Source organism: Pleurodeles waltl, chromosome 1_1, assembly GCF_031143425.1.
Source record: "Pleurodeles waltl isolate 20211129_DDA chromosome 1_1, aPleWal1.hap1.20221129, whole genome shotgun sequence".
Taxonomy (NCBI): Eukaryota; Metazoa; Chordata; class Amphibia; order Caudata; family Salamandridae; genus Pleurodeles; species Pleurodeles waltl.
This window is the reverse complement of record NC_090436.1, coordinates 729097581-729119410: the sequence shown is the minus strand read 5'-3', so window position 1 is coordinate 729119410 and position 21830 is coordinate 729097581. Positions and strand designations below refer to the sequence as shown.

The 21830-nt window shown below is 44.3% G+C and overlaps 1 protein-coding gene across 1 annotated transcript in view; it reads right to left on the bottom strand.

Moving 5' to 3' along the window:
• SPTLC1 (serine palmitoyltransferase long chain base subunit 1) overlaps positions 1-18686 on the bottom strand; it is a 324879-nt gene extending 306193 nt beyond the window's left edge. Inside the window, exons 1-2 of the mRNA XM_069227382.1 lie at positions 18429-18686; positions 3172-3279 (exon numbers count right to left, since the gene is read on the bottom strand). Of these exons, the coding sequence (XP_069083483.1) occupies positions 3172-3279; positions 18429-18488 (168 nt within the window). The 5' untranslated portion in view covers positions 18489-18686. The remainder of the gene's footprint in view (positions 1-3171; positions 3280-18428) is intronic.
• Positions 18687-21830: the final 3144 nt, after the last annotated feature.

Genomic DNA, 21830 nt, shown 5'->3' with positions numbered 1-21830 from the left:
ATTTTCATTACTAAACATTAATCCAACCACCGCCTGCGGACAATCCCTGTGGTCAACCAACCCTAACTAACCAACCCCACGGCCCCTTCACACCCCATCACCCAGCCTAAACATTTTATTTTTTCGTGATTTGGGGGGGGGGGGGGGGGGGGGGGAAAGACTTGGGGTATGGGAATGGCACATGGCCTCCCTCCCCAGGCCGACCTTGCCCCAGGGACCCCAGGGCCCTGCCATGTCATATGGGTGCCCTCAGAGGAAGCCTACGCTTCCAGCAAGTGAGAGCTATTTGACAGCTCTCACTTGCTGGACCCAGAGTGCTTGCTCTGACTTGGCTGCATCTGCCAAGCCCCCGTCAAGTCTAAGCAATCAGCTATGTCCCAGGCGTGAGCACCCCAGGACATAGCAGGAGCAGGCCCTAGGGGTTTGCAGTTCGCCAAGCCCATTACTGGCTCCCTCCAACATTAGAATTAGCCCTGGGAGGTGGCAGTCCCCGGGGCTACAGGGTGATGGATGACCCCCATACTTCATTTAATATATGCCTTGCATTGAATTTTATCTTTGGCCCTGGAGAGGTGGTGGTCCACGGGGCTGTGGGGGAGCTGAGTGGACCCCCTGCATTTTCAATCTATCTTTGGCCCCTAGAAGGTGGCGGTCCCCAGGGGAGGAGGAAGGGGGCAGAGTGCCCCCACATTTAATTCTGTCTTTGGCCCCAGGGAGGTGGTGGTCCCCGGGGCTGTGAGGGGGCCTGGACCCCCCCCCCCCCCCACACACACACACACTTAATTCTATCTTTGGTGACCGGGGTGGGATCCCCGGGGCTGCGAGTGGCCAAGGGGCCTTCTGCATTTAATTCTATCTTTGGCCCCTGGAAGGTGGCAGTCCCCGGGGGTACGGAGGGCCAGGCGGCCTCCCGCATTTAATTATATCGTTGGCCCCTGGGAGGTGGCGTTATCTGTGGCTGCAGGGGTGGGGGCTGGGCAGCCCCCTCCCCCCACATTTAAAACTTTAGTTGGCCACGGGGTGGGGTGCAGTCGGTGGGTCAGGCAGTTCCCTGCATTTAATACTGTGTTCAGAACAGGGTAGGTGGCAGTTCCCGAAACCGCAGTGGTGGACAGGGGTTAGACGGGCAGCCCTCTGAATGTTATTGTATGTTTGGCACAAGGGAGTTGGTTGCCCCCCCGCATTTAATTCTATCTTTGGCCCCAGGGAGGTAGCGTTTCCTTGGGCATCATTAAGAAGTCTTATACTTCCCCTAAAGTAGGTTTAAAGCACAGTAACACATCTATATACTTTAGGGCAAATTATTGTTGTGTTAGTCGAAACTGCTGGTATAGTTTTAATTTTTACATTATGTGTATTTGTAATGATGATTATTAAGCACATGAATTACGAGAACAACAGTATTTAAGGAGTTCGTACAACAAGATGAATGAATTTATGATATACAGAATTTAAATGGAGAGGTGTTTTATGTCTTTGTGCGCAGATCATATACCGTCATATGATTAGAACGTCATTAATTTGGGGTCAAGTATTGTGATCAAGACCAAGGGTGAAACTAAATTCAGATGTTTATGCAGCTCAAGGAGTCAGTGTTCATTCTTTTGGAACGGAGAAGTTTATATAGATATATAAGCCCTCCATTTAAGTCTATAAAGGTAATGGCAAGGTGGGGTTACACAAAGAAAGTTGCCTTGTTGTATGCAAGGTTGTACTCAGTATTGAGAAAATACGCTAAACGGTATCTATTGACAGTAAGTCAACACTGGTGTACTGGGGACTGTGAGATCATGGCCTGCCTTTTATCTAAAATCAACAGGTTCTATGAACCAAGGACATTCAGAGAAATATACTTTGCATTACAAACATCCATGCATTTGCAGAATATCATGTTTTATTGCTTGTGTCATTTACACATTGCTAATATTGCATGGTTGCTGTTTCGTAGTCTAAATATCTCAATATTTCCGTGTACATACATCTAGCCATTACGTTATGCCCTAACTTAGGAGCTGATCACTGCTTGTTCTGGAAGCAGTGGTACTGCGGTAGCCTAGCAGTACACAAATCATTATCCTGTTTTTAGCACCTAATATAAGACAATCTCACATGCTCAAACAACATTTGATTCTACATGTTTGCATCCTAAAATTGCAGGTCATCCCAAAAAGTCCTCACACCATATTCCTAAAACCCTGCATGACAACAAACTGAACTTGACTTAAAAGCTACTGTCTGTTGCCTCAAACTTTCTTGCATTACTTTCTCCTTAGTCTCCATGCTGGTTCTTTCAGAGTACAGCCGAAATCAAGTCACATGCATTCTTGCCATAATCTCCATTTTTATATTTCTCCAAAATGCCCACACACAATTTCATATATATCTCAACCTCTCCTTTCTTGAACACATACACCTACAAGCTAATAAAACCTAATCTCCTCCAGCCAATCTATTCATCCCACCATTTATTTGCATGCACTCACTTGTGCCCCACTGATGATCATGCCTAATCTCCATGAATTTAATCTACTACAAAGAAATTGAAGCAAATGCATGAAATGGTTTCCCGAAGAGCACAAGACGAATCCCAATATCAACAATAACTAATAAACACAAGATTGACCATTAATGCTGCTTGCAATTAAGTGTTTTAATGCCTTGTTAAGAAGAGTAAGAACTATATAAATGCAACTACAATAACATTCTACATTTATCCATTAACTGTACATCATCCAGAAATTCCTTTAGGCATGCACACCAGCTGTTGCTCCCCTAATGCAACTATCACCCTGTGTTATTTGCTGTATGGTGTGTATCAATGTTTGGACTTTTTAAAATGGAATTATCTCTCTCTCCTTATTATATATATATATATATATATATATATATATATATATATATATATATATATATATATTACACATATACACACACACACACACACAATATATATATATATATATATAAATATACACACACACACCTAATACAAAAGTAAAAACTATTCTATTTACTAATCAGTGCGCACTCTTAAAATTGCATGCACACACAATTTTACTCTATTTTTCAACAAGAAATGTATCCAGTGCAAAGGAACCTAGACGTGTTCCTGAAACAGAATACAAAAAGAAAAGCAAGAAAATAATCCAAAAGTAAATTCTTGCAACTTACCCTTTCCGTAAGGTCAGAGCGTTCCTGAAGCTTGTAAGTCTTAGAAAAAATTAACCTGATGATCCAAAGAATTAGAATTCCTTCCAAAATAAGATGATAAGCAGGAGCCTAGAATTAACAACAAAAATAAACAAACTACATGATATCAGCTGCATTGAACCCCGCGAGTAGAAAGCATTGGTACTCCCTTGTTTCAGATTGTGAAGGTCAAACATAGAACATATAATTTGAAATAAAGTGTTCGAAAAGAGTCACCATCTCAGTATACACAAACATCAGTTCTGGGTTATTTCCATTTCAGATGATGCACAATATTGTTCAAGATATGCCGAACACGCCCTTCATTTAATTTGTGTAAGACACAATATTATTACCAAAGTTATATGTATCCACTTTAAGAAAAACTGCTTCCTGGACTCCGTTAAATACCTTTAAGGAACCACGTATTTGCCCTTTAACTAGACAATTTTGCCCTATTTTACTATGAGCACAGATTCCAAGTCGCTTGTTTCTAAAGGGTAAAGTCTGGAGCCAGATTTCAATGTGCTATTTTTGTTTTAATTTGTGGTTGCAGCTATACTCAACCAGGAGGAGCAGTGAAATAGGAAATGTTTCAGGATACCAAAAATTGTAGCCATAAATACTCACAGTGCATAGTGCTTGAAACCGTTATTTCTGGAAAAGCACTAGATATTGTAGACCGGAATCACCCCAGTATCTTCAGCTACCTGAAACACACCACACTGACCTGCTGCACTGGGCATTCTTCATAGACAACTATCCCCAAACACACTTCTGACATACTAGAAAACTGTTTGAAAAAAAAACCACCAAAACATGCTACAAGGAATCTCAGCAAACACTCCAATTGTCACCAGCACTAACAAAAGTACCATGTCAAAAGGTCCACACATAATCTTTACATCAACAAATTTGAACCCCCTCAAGTACTCAGTACATAGATCATGCCCCACAGTTCACAATAAAGACCCAGACCACCAGTCCATGTTGCCGAGGAGCCTCCATCAGCCTGCACTCTTCTCAATCCACGGTTCATTTTGCAGCAGTGTGGAAGACAAGCCAACTTTAAGCAACACAAAGCCTCAGCGGCTACAGTGGTGCATGAGGGCACCAGTCACATCTTTACTAGCCCAGATTATGAAATTACAGGCAGAGAACAAGACAAAAAAATGTGGCTGGGAACTGTTGAGCACACCTTTGAAATTCTATGGAATTCATTGGAATCATTCAATCCAAAGACATATAGCATGGATTTAGGTCACCATCTTACCAAACCACTGAAAATGTATTACACAAGGAGTATGTAGGTAGGTAGGTACGTATGAAAAAAAGTGCCAGAAGTGCCTAGGGCCAATTGCAGAATGATGTAGACACACAACATGTCAAAAGGGGTTTAGACCCAGAAGTGTTTTGTCCTAAAACAGCACATTGTGGGGACAAACAGAAAAAGTATTGACATTGAGTTGAATTACTGAATGGTATAACTAAACATGTAAACTGCTCATACCAATACTGAAGAGCCCTGCTGTATATGCACATGGACTTGGATGACACGAAGGTATACATTTACTGTAATTTAGTGGAATACACCCAATCAAAAAGATAATAATTTATTGCACTAAAATAGGGGGAAGAAACAAACTGTCTTCACATATTCCTGGATCCCTTAAGCTCCCTTTCTTGTTCACCTTGCCTTGGTTTGAGGAACTTGGTCACATTTACTGAACAGACCATGAGTTAAGATCCAAGCAAATCTCAACTCAAACTGGTACAAAGAAGCATACGTTTGAAAAATATACTTCCAAGAAGACCTTGATTCTATCTTCCTTTCATTATTTCCAGCAGTTATTTAAAGAAGGGGAAGAAAGAAAGAAAAAAAAAAAAAAAAAAAAAAAAAAAAAAAAAAAAACACACCTTTCCCATAACCCCACAGGAAAGGACTAAAATAACAAAACAACCAATGAACAGTCCATTAAGTGTCCATATAGTCAGTCTCTTCCTTGGGAACTTCCTCTTTTATTCTTGCTTCCAGAAAAAAATAAGTGCCTACATTGCTCGCTGCATTTCTTTTTTTCTATTGCTCAATATTGTTGATACCCTGTTTGGCTTTAGCTTTCACTCCTGGAAGGAGCCTAGGGAGCTCATTCACCTCTCCAATTGTGGCTTTCTCTGCTACACCGGGGCCACAAGAGTGCAGTGAAGTTTAATTGCCCGTACAGGTCAGAATGCCATCATAGACGCATGTCGCGTGTCTTTCATCCATGGGGGGGGTGGGCACCTCGTTCAAAAAGAGACGCCAGCCCCGCAGACGTACCTCCTCACAGCACGAGCACTTTGGAAGCCCAGATGCCCAAGAATGGTGTTGGTTCTTCTTTGAATAAAGTGGAGGACACCTGAAAGGGTCTATACTGTGTGAGCCTTGCAGAGGCATATTTGTCACTCCATTAATGGTCGCGATGTGTGTGTTTTGGCTGCTTTGGGGCTGGGCTCAGGAATACTAGGGCTTATTTCCCCTTAAAGTAAAAGTTTGGCCCCAGGGGGATTTCCTCAAATTAATTCTGTGCTTAGTCATACAAAAAAATAAATAAATAAATCTTTCTGGCTCTGTTCGGCCCAATATCAAGTGCTTCAGCACATTACATTATCTCTGGGTTTTCCCCCAGCCTGTAATTGGCCCTGTGGTCATGCTAGCCCTTCCAATACTCTGTGAGTTACTCTAACAACTCCCACTCTAATAGAGCAAAATAAGGTGTTTTTTTTTTGGGGGGGGGGGGTGAGGGGGATTAACTGCAGTATGCAGGCAGAGGACTACGTGGAGGAGAAAACCATTTCTGTCCTCCTCATAGATAATGAATTTTGTGAGGGCAGGACACCCCTATTCACCACATGGTGGCCTTGGCTCTTGGACTACTGGAGAGAGGACTCATTCAATTGGAGTATGTATGCCCTGTTCCCCTCAATCTACCATGGCCACAATCTAAGGGTGTTCTAATGGGCATGGAGTAACCCAACAAATGTCACCCAAACGCAGGATTGTGCCAGGGGTTAATATGACTGTCTTTGATAGGGTTAAGGTGTTTTCAGAACACCCCCAATCCTTCTTTGCTGGCGACCTCCTTGGATGATTCATGCGCCCTGGAGAAATCCCTTAAGGTTTTGCCGTCAGCAGATGCAGGTGACAGAGATTCAGCTGACAAAGCAGGCCCATCACAGCCTTGGTGACCCTCTACAGGGTCCGCGGACCCTCTTCGGGGTGTACAGGAACCCTCTGATATGTTGAACTAGTCCAACCCCGGTCCGTTAAATGGTTTCCTCTGACAAAGTGAGTTCAGATGTGGCTAAGGGTCGTTGGAAGCCACTCGAGAAAGACTTTCTTGCTAAACTGGGGGCAGAATGTCCCCATCCCTCTTTGCCGGTCTAAGTAGATCTTTCACCCCCCAGAATGGTCCTAGAATAGCTACCTTACTTCAGAAATTCATCTGCAATCCCAAGAAGGGGAATCAACAGGTGCTGAAAGTCATGTGAGGTCAAGTTACTGGCTGTCATTGGGCCCTCCACGAAATTCCTTTGGCTGGCCGAGGAAGGGGTAATCCTCAGGTAATCCTCTCATTTGAGAGCGTTTCTGTTTGGGCCCAACAGGAGGTCATTTTTCTTGGTAATGTCAATTATGCCCTCTCTGCGGAGAAACACCAGTCAGTACTCATTAAAGTGGACCATAAACTCTCGCTTCCACAGACACCGGGGGCAGTTGTGCGATGGGGGTCTTTTTGCTGATACTTTCATCAAGGCTTTGTCAGCGTTCGTGGCCACCTTCACGTCGCTCGATAGGACCACACCACAATTAAGATGGTCTCCCAACCACGACTTTTTATCAGGGTCAGATGTGGTAGAGGAAGCTTAGCTGCCCGTTTTTATGTACAAGGCCCTACAAGAGGAAAAGGCTATTGCAGAGGACAGGACCAGCTTCGCTCCAGTTAATTCCTCCCCACCTGAAGGAGCCAGCGAGGAAAAGGCACCATCATTGCCCCCATAGGCCACTTCCAAGGATCCCAAACAGGTTAGTGTTCTTTCAGGTTCTTTTTTGCCGGTAGTGGGGTGGCTGGCACATTTTCTCCACAATTGGGAGTGTCTTACCTCGGCTGCTTGGGGTTTCCAAACATTCCAAATACAGTTCTATGTTTACCCGGTCCAACTTTCTTGTCCATGTCCCCTAAATTTTTAACACAAGCAGTTTGCCTTGGTGGATCAGGGGGTACAAGATTTGCTCACGAAGAAGGCTATTACCCCATCCATTCTACATCTTCAGGGCTTCCTAAGCAAGTTGTTTGTAGTCGACTAACAAGATGGCAAACAACAACCAGTCAGTCGTTGGTCTACTGCCATTTAAAAATGGAGGAAATCCATCTCCTTCGTGACCTGCTGCGCACAGACGACTGGATGCTGCATCTCAACTGCAAAGACGCTTGCTTGACAACTACGATTTTTCCACCACATCGTCGCTTTTTACAGTTCCATTGGAGAGGTCTAATCTAAGAGTTCCGCCTCCCCATCTTTTGGTCTTTCTTTGGACCCTTGGTGCTTCACCAAGATCCGGAAACCAGTGGTGGGAACACCTACAGGCAAGGAAATATTGCTTGATCATCTATCTCGATCTCCTGATGGATCAATAGCCATTCAGGTTGCGAGATCCATTGGAATATGCAATTTCCCCTTCTAGAGAGCTTAAGTTTCCTCATCAACGCCAAAAAGTTGCTGATGATGCCATCTAAACAAAACCACCTTTTTGGGTTTTGTCATCAACTCAGTGAACAAGGCTCTCAGTTTACACTTCCGGAAAACCATGAAGATTCACAGAGAATTGAGAAAGACTATCTCTAAATGAGAGCCTTCCTCTATCAGGGCCCTCTGCACTACAGGGCTCTGCAACCGCTCAAGCCTTACATTTACACAAGGGTCTTCAGTATTCAGAGCAAGTTCCCCTGAGAGAGGAAATGAAGACAGTAATGCTTTGGGGGCTGTCCCACATGCAGGCGTAGAATGGCCACGTAATATTTGGCTCAGACCCAGGCCTTACCACAGAGTCTGACGCCAGCGCTGGTGTTTTGAACACAAAGAAGATCCCATGGGGTCCAATGCTGTCCTCATCCTGAACTTTCTTGCATCTAAGGGCATGGCTTATCGTACAGTTAACTATTACCGGTCGGCTATAACCGCAGGTCATTTCCCAATGTAGGGTCTTCCAGTGGGAGAACACCTGCTGGTATGCAAACTTAAGCAGGGTATTCACCTTACCTTTCCACCTGAACCTAAATACTCCAACTTGTGGGGTGTGAATTTCGTTTTGAATCCCTTTCAATGACGACAAAAAAATGAATAGTTTTCATGTAAGGAGCTGTCAACAAAACTGGCAATGCTGCAGTGTTTAATTTTTGTCATAAGGTCTCGGATATGAGAGCCTTGGACATTTTGAACTGTGTCTTTACTCCACAAAGAGTAACCTTTTATGTTTCCATGAGATTTCTTACCCAGCCTTCAATAAGGTCCCTAAGCTTTGCTGTCTTAAAGATTATGAGACTATGATAGAGGACATACATTCCCCAGGTGAACGTCAACTTTTGAAACCCTTGAGAAAACCTTTCAAAGCGTCTCAAACCCCACCATTGCTTGCAGGGTCCACTGGGTTATGCAGGAGGCAGGCAACAATGTGGTGCTCTTCGGAGCCCATTCAGCCAGGGGGCTATGGCCTCAAAGGCCTTTTCAAGGATATTATTAATGCAGCTGGCTGTTCCTCGGACTTTATGTTTAAGAGGTTTTAATTGAAACCAGTAATGGATGTGGTGTCTTTGGTGGTGGATAAGCTTTAAACTAGCATAATCCTCGCCGGCGGTCCCAACAGAATGTAAAATTTTCAAGCCAGCGTAACAGAAAGTTTGAATTCTATTACAGTCACAGAGGAGAGTATAATTCCCTCCCATTCATTTCATGTTGTCTTCCCTTCCCCACATGAGGAAGTTTTCCCTTTTTAAACATAGTTAAGAGTATTCTTGCTTCTCTTGGTCTTTTAATGCATGTGTGTTATTGTCTTATGATGGATATGATGCTGCATCAGTGATTATGCTCATGTTAATGTTGATCTTTTGGTCACATTTTTTGGAGAGAATTTATGCTGAGTCAGTCCCTGTTGAATGGTTTATTGAGTTCCGATTTTGTTCTTTCTTTTCTTCAGTTAGCGATTCAACTAAAGGCGAATAGAATTTAAACTTTGTTTAGTAAGCTAGGAAATTATACATTCTCATTACAGGGCTCGAAAAATCCACTCAACCACTTGAACTGGCGAGTCTTATTTGATCAGGTCGAGCTATTTTTAATACTTACTCTTCCCTTCTGGCGAGTTGACACTGAACAGGTGTTCTGTTCAGTTGAACAGTGGAGGGGCACTAAAAGATGCCTTTAAATCTTGTTTCTTATGTCACAGTTGCTCTCTGTTCACATACAGAGGTCAAAAGTCAATTTTTCTTACAATTAATTTTCCTTCTGACTGCAGAGTTCCAGGACTTTGTAAGGTGAACTGTGTGATCTGCTGCTTAGAATGTAAAATAAAAGGATACAGGATGACAGGTTTTCCCTAACACACAACATTTAAATGACTAAGTCAACTGTGCAAACACTTCAAAATATAATTCAGTGGTTGTGAAAGCCCTTATTTATATTTCTGAGTGATGAAAAAATATGTACAAAAGTAGCTAAGACAGTGGACTGCAGACTAAGTTGATTACTGGCTAGAGGGATTGGACCCTGAGACATATCTTTAACACAAAACAAAAAGGAACAGGTGGAGAGAGATGTTCCCGGTTCACTAGAGAGTACATTTATTCAAACGGGCAGATCAAACAGATTGAAACCAATCAGTCATGCAGAGGATCGGTAACGACTAGTGGATGCTGACAGGCAGACTGCAGCGATAAGAATATACAAAAAAAGTGATGGTGGAATGCTTACACTTATCTCAACCACTGATGATTACTCGGGGTCGCATCCTAGTCCGTCATTAATTTGCACACCAAGCCACCCCAGTTGGGACCCAGTCATATGCAAATCAGTCTGGCACCTGCTCCAATGGGAACAGTCCTGCCAGAACCAGTATTTGATGGGGAAAACAGCAAACTGGCTAGAGTAATATGTGCATTCTCATGACATGCTACATACAAAGGAAAAGATTTTCCAAAGTCAACAGGTAGCGCCTTTCTAGACCTACTGGCTTTGCTTTTCAACAAAGCCATGCAACATCTTCAAAGAAAAAAAAAACATGATGCAGGCACTGCCGCAAGTGATGACATTCTGTTGATGTGCATGTGTGACCACACATATGCTCGCCTACAGGATGATGTGCCTGCCATTTTCCTGATAATGGGCAGCAATTATATAAGAAATTTAAAAAAGAAGAGAAATAAAGTGTATGAAAGTGCAGTTGATGTAGCAGAGTGCCTGCCAGCAAATGGAAGCTGTTGGACTAAGTTTGCAAAAAAGATGAAATGCCTGTATGGAGATGGGAGAAACGGAGGAGGGGAAAGGGACAAAATAAAAGTAATAGCTGGCTGTGGGGCAGAAGGGACAACACAATACATGATGGAGAGAGCAACAGGAGAGTGCAGATGGAGAAGCTCACAAGAGAAAGAGGACACAAGGCAGACAAACATGGAGTGCACATGGGGCAGAGGTCGTTAAGGAAAGGAAGCAGCACAGGAGTGAAAGCTAGACAACCCATGCACTCTGAGTGCTTATAGAAAAAGAAACAAGCATGGGCAATGCCAGTAGGTATGGCCTTTATAATGTGAGTGACAAGCTGATGGCTTTGCCAATGTTTGTCTGAGAAATATAGCTTAGAAGAAAACACATTTCAAAATACTGGAGCAAAAACAAACATAACTTATGGTGTCATGAACGTGTACATTGAATTCAGTGTTTTCAATTTTTATAAATATCAGTTTATTTTTAAAATACTTGTCACTCGGGAAACTGAGCAGAATCTAAAAATAATAAGGAGGCATCAGAATGTGCAGGGAAATACTTGCCACAGTCTAATTTACTTTACACTGAATTAAGCCATTTGGTCTTCTGCAATAGCCCAGGAAACAGATTTAGGGCCTCCAGAAGACGTTTCATGCTAAATACACCTCTGCCTCAGGCACCAGCAGAATGAGAGAAGCAGATGGACCGTCATGGAACATCACAAGCCTTTGCGTGCCAAAGATTGTGTTCTTATGCGATGTGTGTCATGCAGGAGATAAAACAAAAACAACCCTTAATGTCAGCTCTTCAGCAATTCCCCAGCAAAAGTATCCCTCTTGTAATGCTTTTACAGGCATGCTGGAAGAGGTGGCAGAGTGTATGTTGGGAAGGGGCAAAGCAGCACACGAAGAGAGCTAGAAATCACACACTCTCATGGAGTGATATTTGAAAAGCAAACAAGTAGTTCCAAAAATGTAAGCAGTGGAAGGATACAAGTTTTCGTATCTAAATGATGATAAAGCTGTTATGCTCCAAGGGATAGAAACAAAAGGTGGGGGGAATGCAGGCCACTAAATAAGTAGCAAGCGTGAGAGACAAAGACAAAATATTGTAAGCAATGGCCTTTAGTATGGGATTTCCGGCAAACAATTGTCCTTCAACCTCCATGCAGCCAGAACTCAGTTTGTTAAATCTCAGACACCCGGTTTATCAATCCACCAACAGATAGTGGATGTAGATTGAATGGAATAGAAAGATTCAGATAATCATCATGCCATAATTTATATGCAAGCTATATCCTTTGGAGGACATAGAGAATATGATTCTGGAATCAAAACCAGAGAATTCCACTGTGGCCAGTTTGGTGAGACGTGCTTCTATGGAGGAGAAGAACATGAGTAAAAATCCAACCAAGAAGACAGCTACAGCATTAAAGAAAGTGTACACAAGAGCTAATCTAGCTATGCAAGCCAAAATTTATGGAGCATTCACCAGTCAAGCTATGATTTTGAATTCAAGGAGCTTTTTAAAGCCATACGAGAAGAGAAGCAGGGCTCGCTTTTAACCGAAAGCTTAGAGAAAGAAGTTGAATTCACACCATTTATTTAATTAATATTGTAAGAGCAGCAGCTGTCTTAGAGGGAACAAAAGTAGCATAAAGAAATGTGTTCATGAGAGACTGCCATTAACATTATACTCAGAAAAAGTTGGCGTTACAGGTCTTTTGAGGATACTAAGGTATCTGGCCCAGAGTTAGATGAAAAGCTGCTTAGAATCTTTAAGAAGAAGAAACATTCTTCATCATTCAGACAACCCCAAACTTCCTCATCCCGTAGTTTTGGCTTTAAACCAACTAATCCTTCACTTAAACACTCACAGTGACAGTATAACCAAGGTAGGACAAGGCAAAAAGGAAAATCCTATAATTCTCTACTACATATCTTGTCCACTGGGGCGGGAGGTGGGGAAGTTAAGAGAATTTCGACTATGCCGAAAATAACCACCCCAGGTGAGTTGGAGGAAGGATTGCTCAATTCCTTGAAGTTTGAAAGCAATCTATTTCAGACTCCTGGGTTCTACAAACTGCAGAGAAAGGCTACTCAATACATTTCCTGTTGATTCCTCCAGAAACTGGGCCATTCACATGCGAAAATCATCTAACAAACAAGAGGGGTGCACTAAAAACATAAATCCAAGCATTAAATCAATAAGAAAGCTATAAAAGAAGTTGCCAGAGCAAGAACAGGGAGTGGGCACCTACTCGAAAATACTTCTGGCCCCAAAAGAAACATGAGAATTTAGTATAGCAATAGATTTGACACATGTGAAACAGATCGATAAAAAATATATATTTCAAACAGAAGTCATTGAAAAGATAATACCTTTGATTGCTGCTGGGCCTTTTAGGGTAATACTAGATGTAACGGATGAGTACTTTCACATCCGAATTGCATTTGAAGATCAGCAATATCACAGGCTATGCAATTTTAGCATCAATAGTCAGATTTATGTGTGTCCATTTAGGATGAAACCTGACCCAAGAGCCTTTACACAGATGACTGCCTTCTGGCAGATTAGCTGCATCTCCAGGTTCTTCAAGTGTTTCCAGGACTAGACTTTTGATAGCCAGGCCCAAGGAAGGGATTCTAGCAGGAATAACGATCATTGAGTATTGTTTAAAGGCTTACGGGTTCAGCTTCAACTATGCAAAGTGTCCGCTGATTCCAGCTCAAGAGAAGATTTTTTTATAGAAACTCTATTGAACTATGCCAAAGGAATGGTCTATCCTCCTCAAAGCAGCATGGAGAGGCAAAGACAAACCTTATGTCATCTACTGCAGAGAAGAAAAAAAAAAAAAACACATTGTCAAGACTCGGAATTAGTGTACAAGGGAACATGGTATTTTGTACATTTCTAAACCCAAAGACAAGGTTACACATGATGTTTGGCAACTCATCTCCTGAAGTTCTGGATGCGGTCATTGATTGAATACAAGAAACTTTCAGTGAAAAGGCAGATAATGCAGCTTCTCAGGTGGCTCAGGATGTCTATCTTGACCAAGGAGTTTCTTTTGAATCCCATTCTCCCTATATATAGGCAACCAATGCCAGTTTAGCAGGTTAGGGGTGACTGTGATAAAATGCACAGCTCAGCAAAGATGGACTTTGACAAAGAAGCTACAATCTTCAAACCGGGGAGAACTGTCTGCAGTCTTAGAAACTTTAAAGATCTTTCAGAACATTATGAAACACCCCCATGTACTGATTCAGACAAACTGAGTAGCAATGGCATACATTCACAGACAGAGGCAATCAAAAAAGTCTCCCCTGAATCTGATAGTATTAACAATGGGAAATTTGGTGGAAAAGTGTGAAAACTGGGTTTTTGGTTGACTGGGGTGTGAGCCCTGGTCAAGCAGCAACCACACTTCTTGTCAGGATAAGGCACAAGCAAACCCTAAATTAACCTGTGCTCACCCTATGGGACCTTGGCGTAGAGCAATCTGGCTTAACTTGAAGGTAACTTGTAAAGAATATGTGCAACACTTCAAACAGTATACCAGTGAAAATCAACACACAAAAAGGATCCTACACCAGGTTAGAAAAACAAAACATAAATGTGATAAATAAAACAAGGTCAAAACGACAAAAGCTCAATAAGCAGAACTGGAGTTATAATTTTTAAAGAGTAAATTGTAAAACAGCACTTAGACGCCAAAAGCACCAACAGGGTGTAGAAGCTCGGGCTAGACCAGGACAAAGTCAAAAGTTCAGGCCGACCACAACACAAAGCGGGCCAGCTACAGGGACCAAGTTGGGCCCGCTAAACCAAATGACCTTAAGTCTGGGTTTTGGAACAATTTGTCTGCTCCGAACCACGCAGTGGAGGGGGTGCGTCAATGTTCTCCACGCAACAGCAGAAAGTTGTTTCTGAGATGTGGTGAGGCTACGGCGTGAGTTCCTCATTCATTGATGCCTAGAATGCATTGGACGGCCGAGGTGAAGCGTCAATTCCAATTAGTGCAGAGGCTGCTACGCAGAGTTTCATCAACAGCGTTAAGGCTGCTGTCAACGGGGATGCGAGGACCTTGTACCGAGAAAAGTGCTGAAGTGTGTTTCAACGCTAATGCACTGATTTCAAAATATGAGGTACAGAGTCTGTGCAAGTTTGGTTGCGCCAGTTTCAACCCACACAGTAGATGTGATGCATCGGTTTTCTTCACACAACAGCGACGATGTGTCGATTCTGCTCCTGCAGTAGAAATGGGTCGGTTCCATTGGAGCAAGCACCTTAGGCCCACTTCCAAGGGTCCAGGCCTGGGTTGCCACCTCTCGACGTTACAGACTAACAGATGGCAGAGTCCAGGAGCAGGGCAGGTGAAAGTCTGTTATGTCCTTGAGACTTCAGATCAGAAGGCAAGCCATCTAGCCCTTGCAGTCACTCTGGGTATGAGAGATTCAGGTCCAGTCCTTCTTGCTACCAGACAAGAGGGCAGCAGGCATTGGTTAGCACAGCAAAGCAGGAGTCCAGCAAACAGCAGTCCAGGCCTTCAGCAGCACAGCAGTCCTACTTCCTTGCAGAACATCCACAGGTCCATAGATGTACTGAAGTGGTGGGGTCAAAGGTCCAGTACTCGTACCCAGTACGGAGTCTGAAGTGGGGAAGCCTTCAAAGACATGCCTTTTAAGTGCCCTTCTCACCCTGGCTCCATACTCACTACAGGAGGTTATGGAGCCCTTTGTGTGTGGACAGGACATAGCCTATTCAGGTCTAAGTGAAGCTGTATCCAGCTTCTCCCTCCCATCCTGCCCAGGATGGTCTATCAAGGTCATCAGGTCACACCTAACTCCCATTGTGTGTGGCTGTCTAGGAAGACTACACAAAGCCCAGCTGTCAACCCACCCAGACATGATCAGAAAGAGGCAGTAGGCACCAAATGGCTAAAATAAGAAAATGGCAATTTTCTAAAAGTGGCATTTTCAGAATTGCAATTTAAAATCCATCTTCACCTTAAGTTAGGATTGTAAATTGTGATTCCACAGACACCAAACGTGGGGGAGGGGAGTTGCCTCTACCCGATTCGAAACTATGCTTATACGGTGTAACACTGTAATTCCAATGTGTTCCTATGGGAGAGGTATGCCTTGAAGTAGCAAAAAACAAACAAACGTTTTTCACTACTAGGACATATAAAACTTAAAAGTAGATTTCAACTTTTTAGATACACTGCACCCTGCCCTTGTGACTGTCTAGGACATACCTTAGGGGTGACATATGTATTAAAAAGGAAGGTTTGGGCTTGGCTGAAGGTTGACTTTGCCTGGGTGACATGGCTGTTAAAAATTGCACACACAATCTCTGCAGTGGCAGGCCTAAGACTTGTTTAAAGGGCAACTTCAGTGGTTGGCACAATCAGTGCTGCAGGTCCACTAGTAGCATTTAATTGACATACCCTGGGCACATGCAGTGCACTATACTAGGAACTTATGAGTAAATTAAACGTGCCAACTGGGGATAAGCCAATGTTACCACGTTTTTAGAGAAAGAGCATGAACACTTTAGCACTGGTTAGCAGTCTTAAAGTGTGCAGAATTCAAAGGCCAGCAAAAATGAAGTCCGCAAAAACAGGAGGTCTAAAGGCTAAACGTTAAGGGAAACCATGCCAAGGATGCCAGATCTAACAAACAGTATCTCCTATTTCCTCCAGTCACTTATAACAGGGGAACAACATTTTTAGGCAGAAGCGTTGCACTGGACTTTTCTAATATCTGGAGATCTGGGTCTGTCTTGAAGGTGTTTCGAGAGAGATGTCACAGGTTCGGGAAACTGTATTTTGATCCGACTCTCTCTCCCATCTCCTAACTAGAGAACTTTTGTGCACGGTTTGCAACCCAAATGGCAAGGAGGGTAGATGCTTTGATGATTCAGTGGCCTCTCAAACTTTTTTAATGCCTTCCCTCCAAACTTTTATTGACGATCAGAGGGAGAATGGATAAGTGATTGTAGTGGTGAAGTACTGGCTAAAGAGATCATTGTTTATTCTTCCATCAATGTCTCTTATCTACTTGAAAGATTCTTTTGTTTCCCTCTTCACTAGAAACCCGGGGTTCACTTCTGCTAGATTATTGGACTTCTCCGGTCTGGAGGATTGGGCTAAGAAGTAAGACTACCGGTTCATCTAGAATCTGTAACTCAGAAGTCTAGACATTAGTCTACTTTGGTAGCATATTCTAGACATGGCAGGAATTATCAGAAATTGTGCTCAGGGAAGCAAAGTTCCCCCACTGATTGATTCAGCAGTTTTCATTTGTTTCAACAAAGGCTTATCAGTAGCAGCATTGAGAGATCAAAGGGCAGTGATGAGATCCTTCAGAGATCCATGGCGAGGTTTTCCAGACCACAGCAATCTAGTAATTAGAATTTTGAGAAGTTTTATGTCTAGAACTGTTGTACTCCTTTTTTTCACCTTGGGGTTTGCCTATGGTCCTTAAGCCATTTCAAGATTTTCCCTTTAAGCCTTTAGCCATGGGAGAACTTAAATGACTTACACTGAAGGGGGATCTTCCTTATGGCAATCACTTTAGCCAGGAGATGGAGAGTACTATTGAGCAAAGCTCCATGCTTAAGGATTTTTAATAAATGAATTCTGTTAAGAACCGACTCCGGTTTTCTCTGACTAAACTTCCCACTGAAAGGAAGAAACGGGTCTTCACTCTTGTGTTCCGAATCGGTCATCACAAGAGAAAAGCACGTTTAATTCTTTGGATGTAAAGAAGAGCGGTTTTTATCAACGATTACAAGAATATAGATTAACTGATTGGTGAAGGGGGAAGCCATTACGCTTAGTCCTTAACATACTATTCATAGTGTTTCAGCCCGCCCTGCCTACCTTCCTAGAGATGCTGGCCTCAGAGGGGTTAGTAGCTCAGAAACGTTTGTGGGCTAGCTAAAGGAGCACGCTAAGGTCATATCCACTCGAACTTTCTGTTTTAGCCTTGCGATGAGCTGGGCTCGACTCATGAGTAGTGACTGTGACGAGGGTGTTAAGGACAAGGATAACGAAGATTACCGAAACACATACTAGCGTTTTCGAAGCAGATTTAAATTGGACTGCAAGATTCAAGCTTTTCTGTTCACACCTATTCAACTTGATGACTGTGACCGGAGGGACCCACTGTCGGTAATTAGATTATAGTTTTTATTTTATCTGCATTTTTTGAAATCGTCATATGTATAGTCCCAGCTAGGCTACACACCGCTGTACTGCAGACTTGCCGCATATACAGCAACATATACTAAAATGCAGTAAATGAAGTTAAGCAATGAAAAAAAAGACAATGGAAAAACACCAATCTGCAATTGAGACGAGAAGTCCACAAACACCTGAAATGCCCCTGAAAGGAGAAAACAAAAATAGTAATTCGTTAATCAGCTTGGTTGGCAATACAAGTCTTCAACTGTTAGGCACTATTATTGTACCACCACTGCTGCCCACAAATTTTCGTTGGACTACTTCCTATAGTTGCCGGTTGGTTATTTATCCATCTTATAAGTAGCCAATAAAGGCCACACCCATCTACGAGCGAAGGGTCCCGTCTCGGCAGTCAGCGTGGCACGTGACTGGTTGCTGAGTTACCCAGAGTACATTTAATGTTCACAGTACAGAAGCCTCTCCCTTTTTCCCCTCTTGCTTCGTTTCAGACATCTCAGACCCACTAAACACTTACCTCATAGAATGCCTGCACCATCTCAACCAGAACCCATTGCTGACCCCCGGCCGAAGCCATCACGTCCCAAAGCTGGAGCGATCACACAGTTGAACCCAAAAACTTCCGGCATTCGGCGACGAGCTGACGTCACGTAGCGTGGAGCGTCCCCCAAGACGCAAATCGACGCCAGGTGATCGCCAAGGGTGGGGTTTTGTAAATAACCCACGGAAACTAAAGGTTACTAGACTAGAAGGTTCTACTTCGTGAATTTAAAACAAGTGTGCCGAACGACGATAAAACGTGGGTTGTCTCTTTTACTAAGCTTTATGGAGCAAATCTGGCGGCCATCTTGGAATGGAAACATTACGTTGGTTGAGTTAAGGTTTAAGCTCTGCATTCTTAGAGCGGGCACTGCCATAAAGGATTACACAGAATAGTAAATGTGCTACTTACATTTTGTGGGTATAGAATCAGTTTGCTATTCCCCGTTTCTTTGCTTTTGGTAATTACTGTTAAGATCAATAGCCCCCTCCTAGTATTGTGGCATACCCGAGATATTTTTCATGCACAACAATAGGATAATGAGAAATTTCCTAGCTATCGTGAAGGAAAGTTTAAATTCTATTAAGGACACAGAGGCGAGGATTATGCCTTATCTTTCTTCACTCTTTATTAACAACAAGTTCAAAGTGCAACATAAAAAACTACAACACCCATGGTACACGTAGCCATGGCAACCATTATGCCTGTTCAAAGCTTACTCACCACCAGTGAGGCTGCCTCGTGGATCGTCTTAAAATAGAATCTTTTGAACGTAGACTCTGACGACCAGTCGGCTGCGTTCATGATGTCTTCCAGCCTTAGTCCTACCTGGATGGCTTTGGAGGCCATCACCCCCCGAGTGGAGTGCGCTCCGAAGACCTGTACATTGATGCCGGCTTCCATCAGAATCCATCTGACCCACTTAGCAATGGAGGGGGAAGAAACTGCTTTAAAGGGTTTCCTTAAGGAGATCAACAACTGACGCTCCCCCGGTGGCCAGAGTTCAGCCGTCATTTCCTCGTATGCCTTCAGACATCTTGCTACACAGAGCTTGGGCGCCTGGTTGAAAGCTGGATAAGTTACCGACCTGGTATTACATTTTGTTCTTCAGGACATAGTGAAAGTTACTCCTTCCGGAGAAAACACTCTGGCTGAAATATCCAGCGCCCTCACATCCGAGACTCGCTTACACGAGATGAGGCATGACAAAATAGCCAGTTTCGCTGACAACTCTTTGCGTGAAAAATATCTGTTGTCCTGCCAAGTGGACAGCAGCCGCAATACCTGGTTAACGTCCCACAGCTCCAAATATAGGGGTTCAGGGGGACGGTTCAATCTGATGGCCTTCAGTAACTTGCACACCCACGGGTGTTCCCCCACCGTGCAATTGCAAACTGGGGGGTGTACCACCGAAATCGCTGATCGCGCCGAATTAATCGAGCAGTACGCTTGGCTGGCTTCCGCTAGTTCTGCCAAGAAATTTACAACGTCTGTAATTTGGGCCACCATGGGATCGATGTGTCTTCCCACACACCAACGGGCCCAGCGATTCCAGGCCAACCTGTATCTTTTACAAGTGCTTGGGGCCCAGGCCTGTTTGATAAACTTTTCAGCCTGTTGCGAAAGTCTGTGGTCCGACCAACGAGACCTGAAATCCTCCAAGCCACCAGAGAGAGATGGCCCTGAAGGACCAGCGGATGAAATTCTCCCTCTGGATTCAAGAGTATGGACGGAAAATTCGGTAGTAGAATCAGGAGGTCGCAAGAGAGCTTCAGAAGCGCGGGAAACCACACCTGCGACTTCCAGAGGGGGGTGATGAGGATCACTGTTGCTCCCTGGCGACTAACCTGCGCTGTCACTCTCGGGATCAAGAAGAAGGGGGGAAACGCGTAACTCTGCCCCAATCTTGAAGGAAAGCGCCCACCGCCGTCGCCCCGGGATCTGGGTACCAACTGAAGTACTGCGGGAGATGGGAGTTCCATCTGGACGCGAAGAGATCCACTGCGCTGGGACCCCAGCGCTTTATGAGGGCGAGGAAAACCGCTCTGTCAACCGCCAGTCACTGGAATCCTCCAGGAATCTGGAGTTCCAGTCCGCCATGTTGTTCTGGGATCCCGCAAGGTACTCCGCCATCACCGATATCTGCCGTTGTAGGCAATAATGCCAGAAGTCCTTCGCCATCTCCGCTAGAGCCTTGGAGCGGGTGCCCCCCAAGCGGTTCACATATTGCACCGCCGAGATATTGTCCATCCTCAATAGTATGCATCATGAAACTCTGTCCCGCGTCAGGGACTTGATGGCGAATGAGCCCGCTAGGAGCTCTAGGCAGTTGATATGAAGGTTGAGCTCCCGCTGGGCCCAACGTCCCCCAAAGGAGACGTTCCCACATCGAGCCCCCCAGCCATAGCGGCTGGCGTCCGACTCTATTTACCAAGTCCGGCGAGGCCCCGAAGATCGCCCTGCCGTTCCATGCCTCCATGTGATCCAACCACCATTGGATCTCCGTCCGCGCCTCCTGGGAGAGGGAGATCAGCTCGGAGTACGTGAGACCTCGTCGAAGGTGATGAGCCTTCAGACGTTGAAGGGCCCTGTAAAGAAGTGGCGCCGGAAATATGGCCTGTATCGAGGAGAAGAGGAGACCCACTATCCTGGCCAATTGCCGGAGTGAGATCCTGTCGCGCCGTAAGACTTTCGTCAGTTCCTTCTTGATCTTGGCTATTTTCAAGCCTGGGAGACTGAGAGTCGCCGTCTGGGAAACGATGAGGAAACCCAAGAAGGTCATGGATTGGGCTGCCTGAAGGTCCAACTTCTGGGCGTTTATGACAAACCCCAAGTCCTGGAGGAGCTGCATAGTTATGTTCGCATTGGATACCAATCGCGTGCGCGATTGATCCTTCAGCAGGATATCGTCGAGGTAGATGATCAATCGGATCCCCCTCGACCGAAGGTACTCCACCACTGGTTTGAGCAGTTTCGTGAAGCACCAAGGTGCTGACGACAGGCCGAACGGCAGGGACATGAACTTGAACACCTGATTCCTCCAGACGAACTGCAGAAATCGGCGATGAGGGAGAAAAATCTGTACTGTCAGGTAGGCATCCTTGAGGTCGAGGCAAATCAGCCAATCCCCTTGCAGTAGCAAGTCCCTGAGCATGTGGATGCCTTCCATTTTGAAGTGGCGGTAGACCACCCATTCGTTGAAGGCTCTGAGATTGATGACGATCCGAAACCCTTTGTCCTTCTTCTCGACCAGAAAGAGGTTGCTCACAAACCCCCAGGGATGCCTGACAGATTCGCAAATAGCCTCCTTGCGCAGGAGATCCCGCACCTCTGCATCTATAAGTGCGGCATCTGGTTCCGAAAAGACAAGCGGCCGAG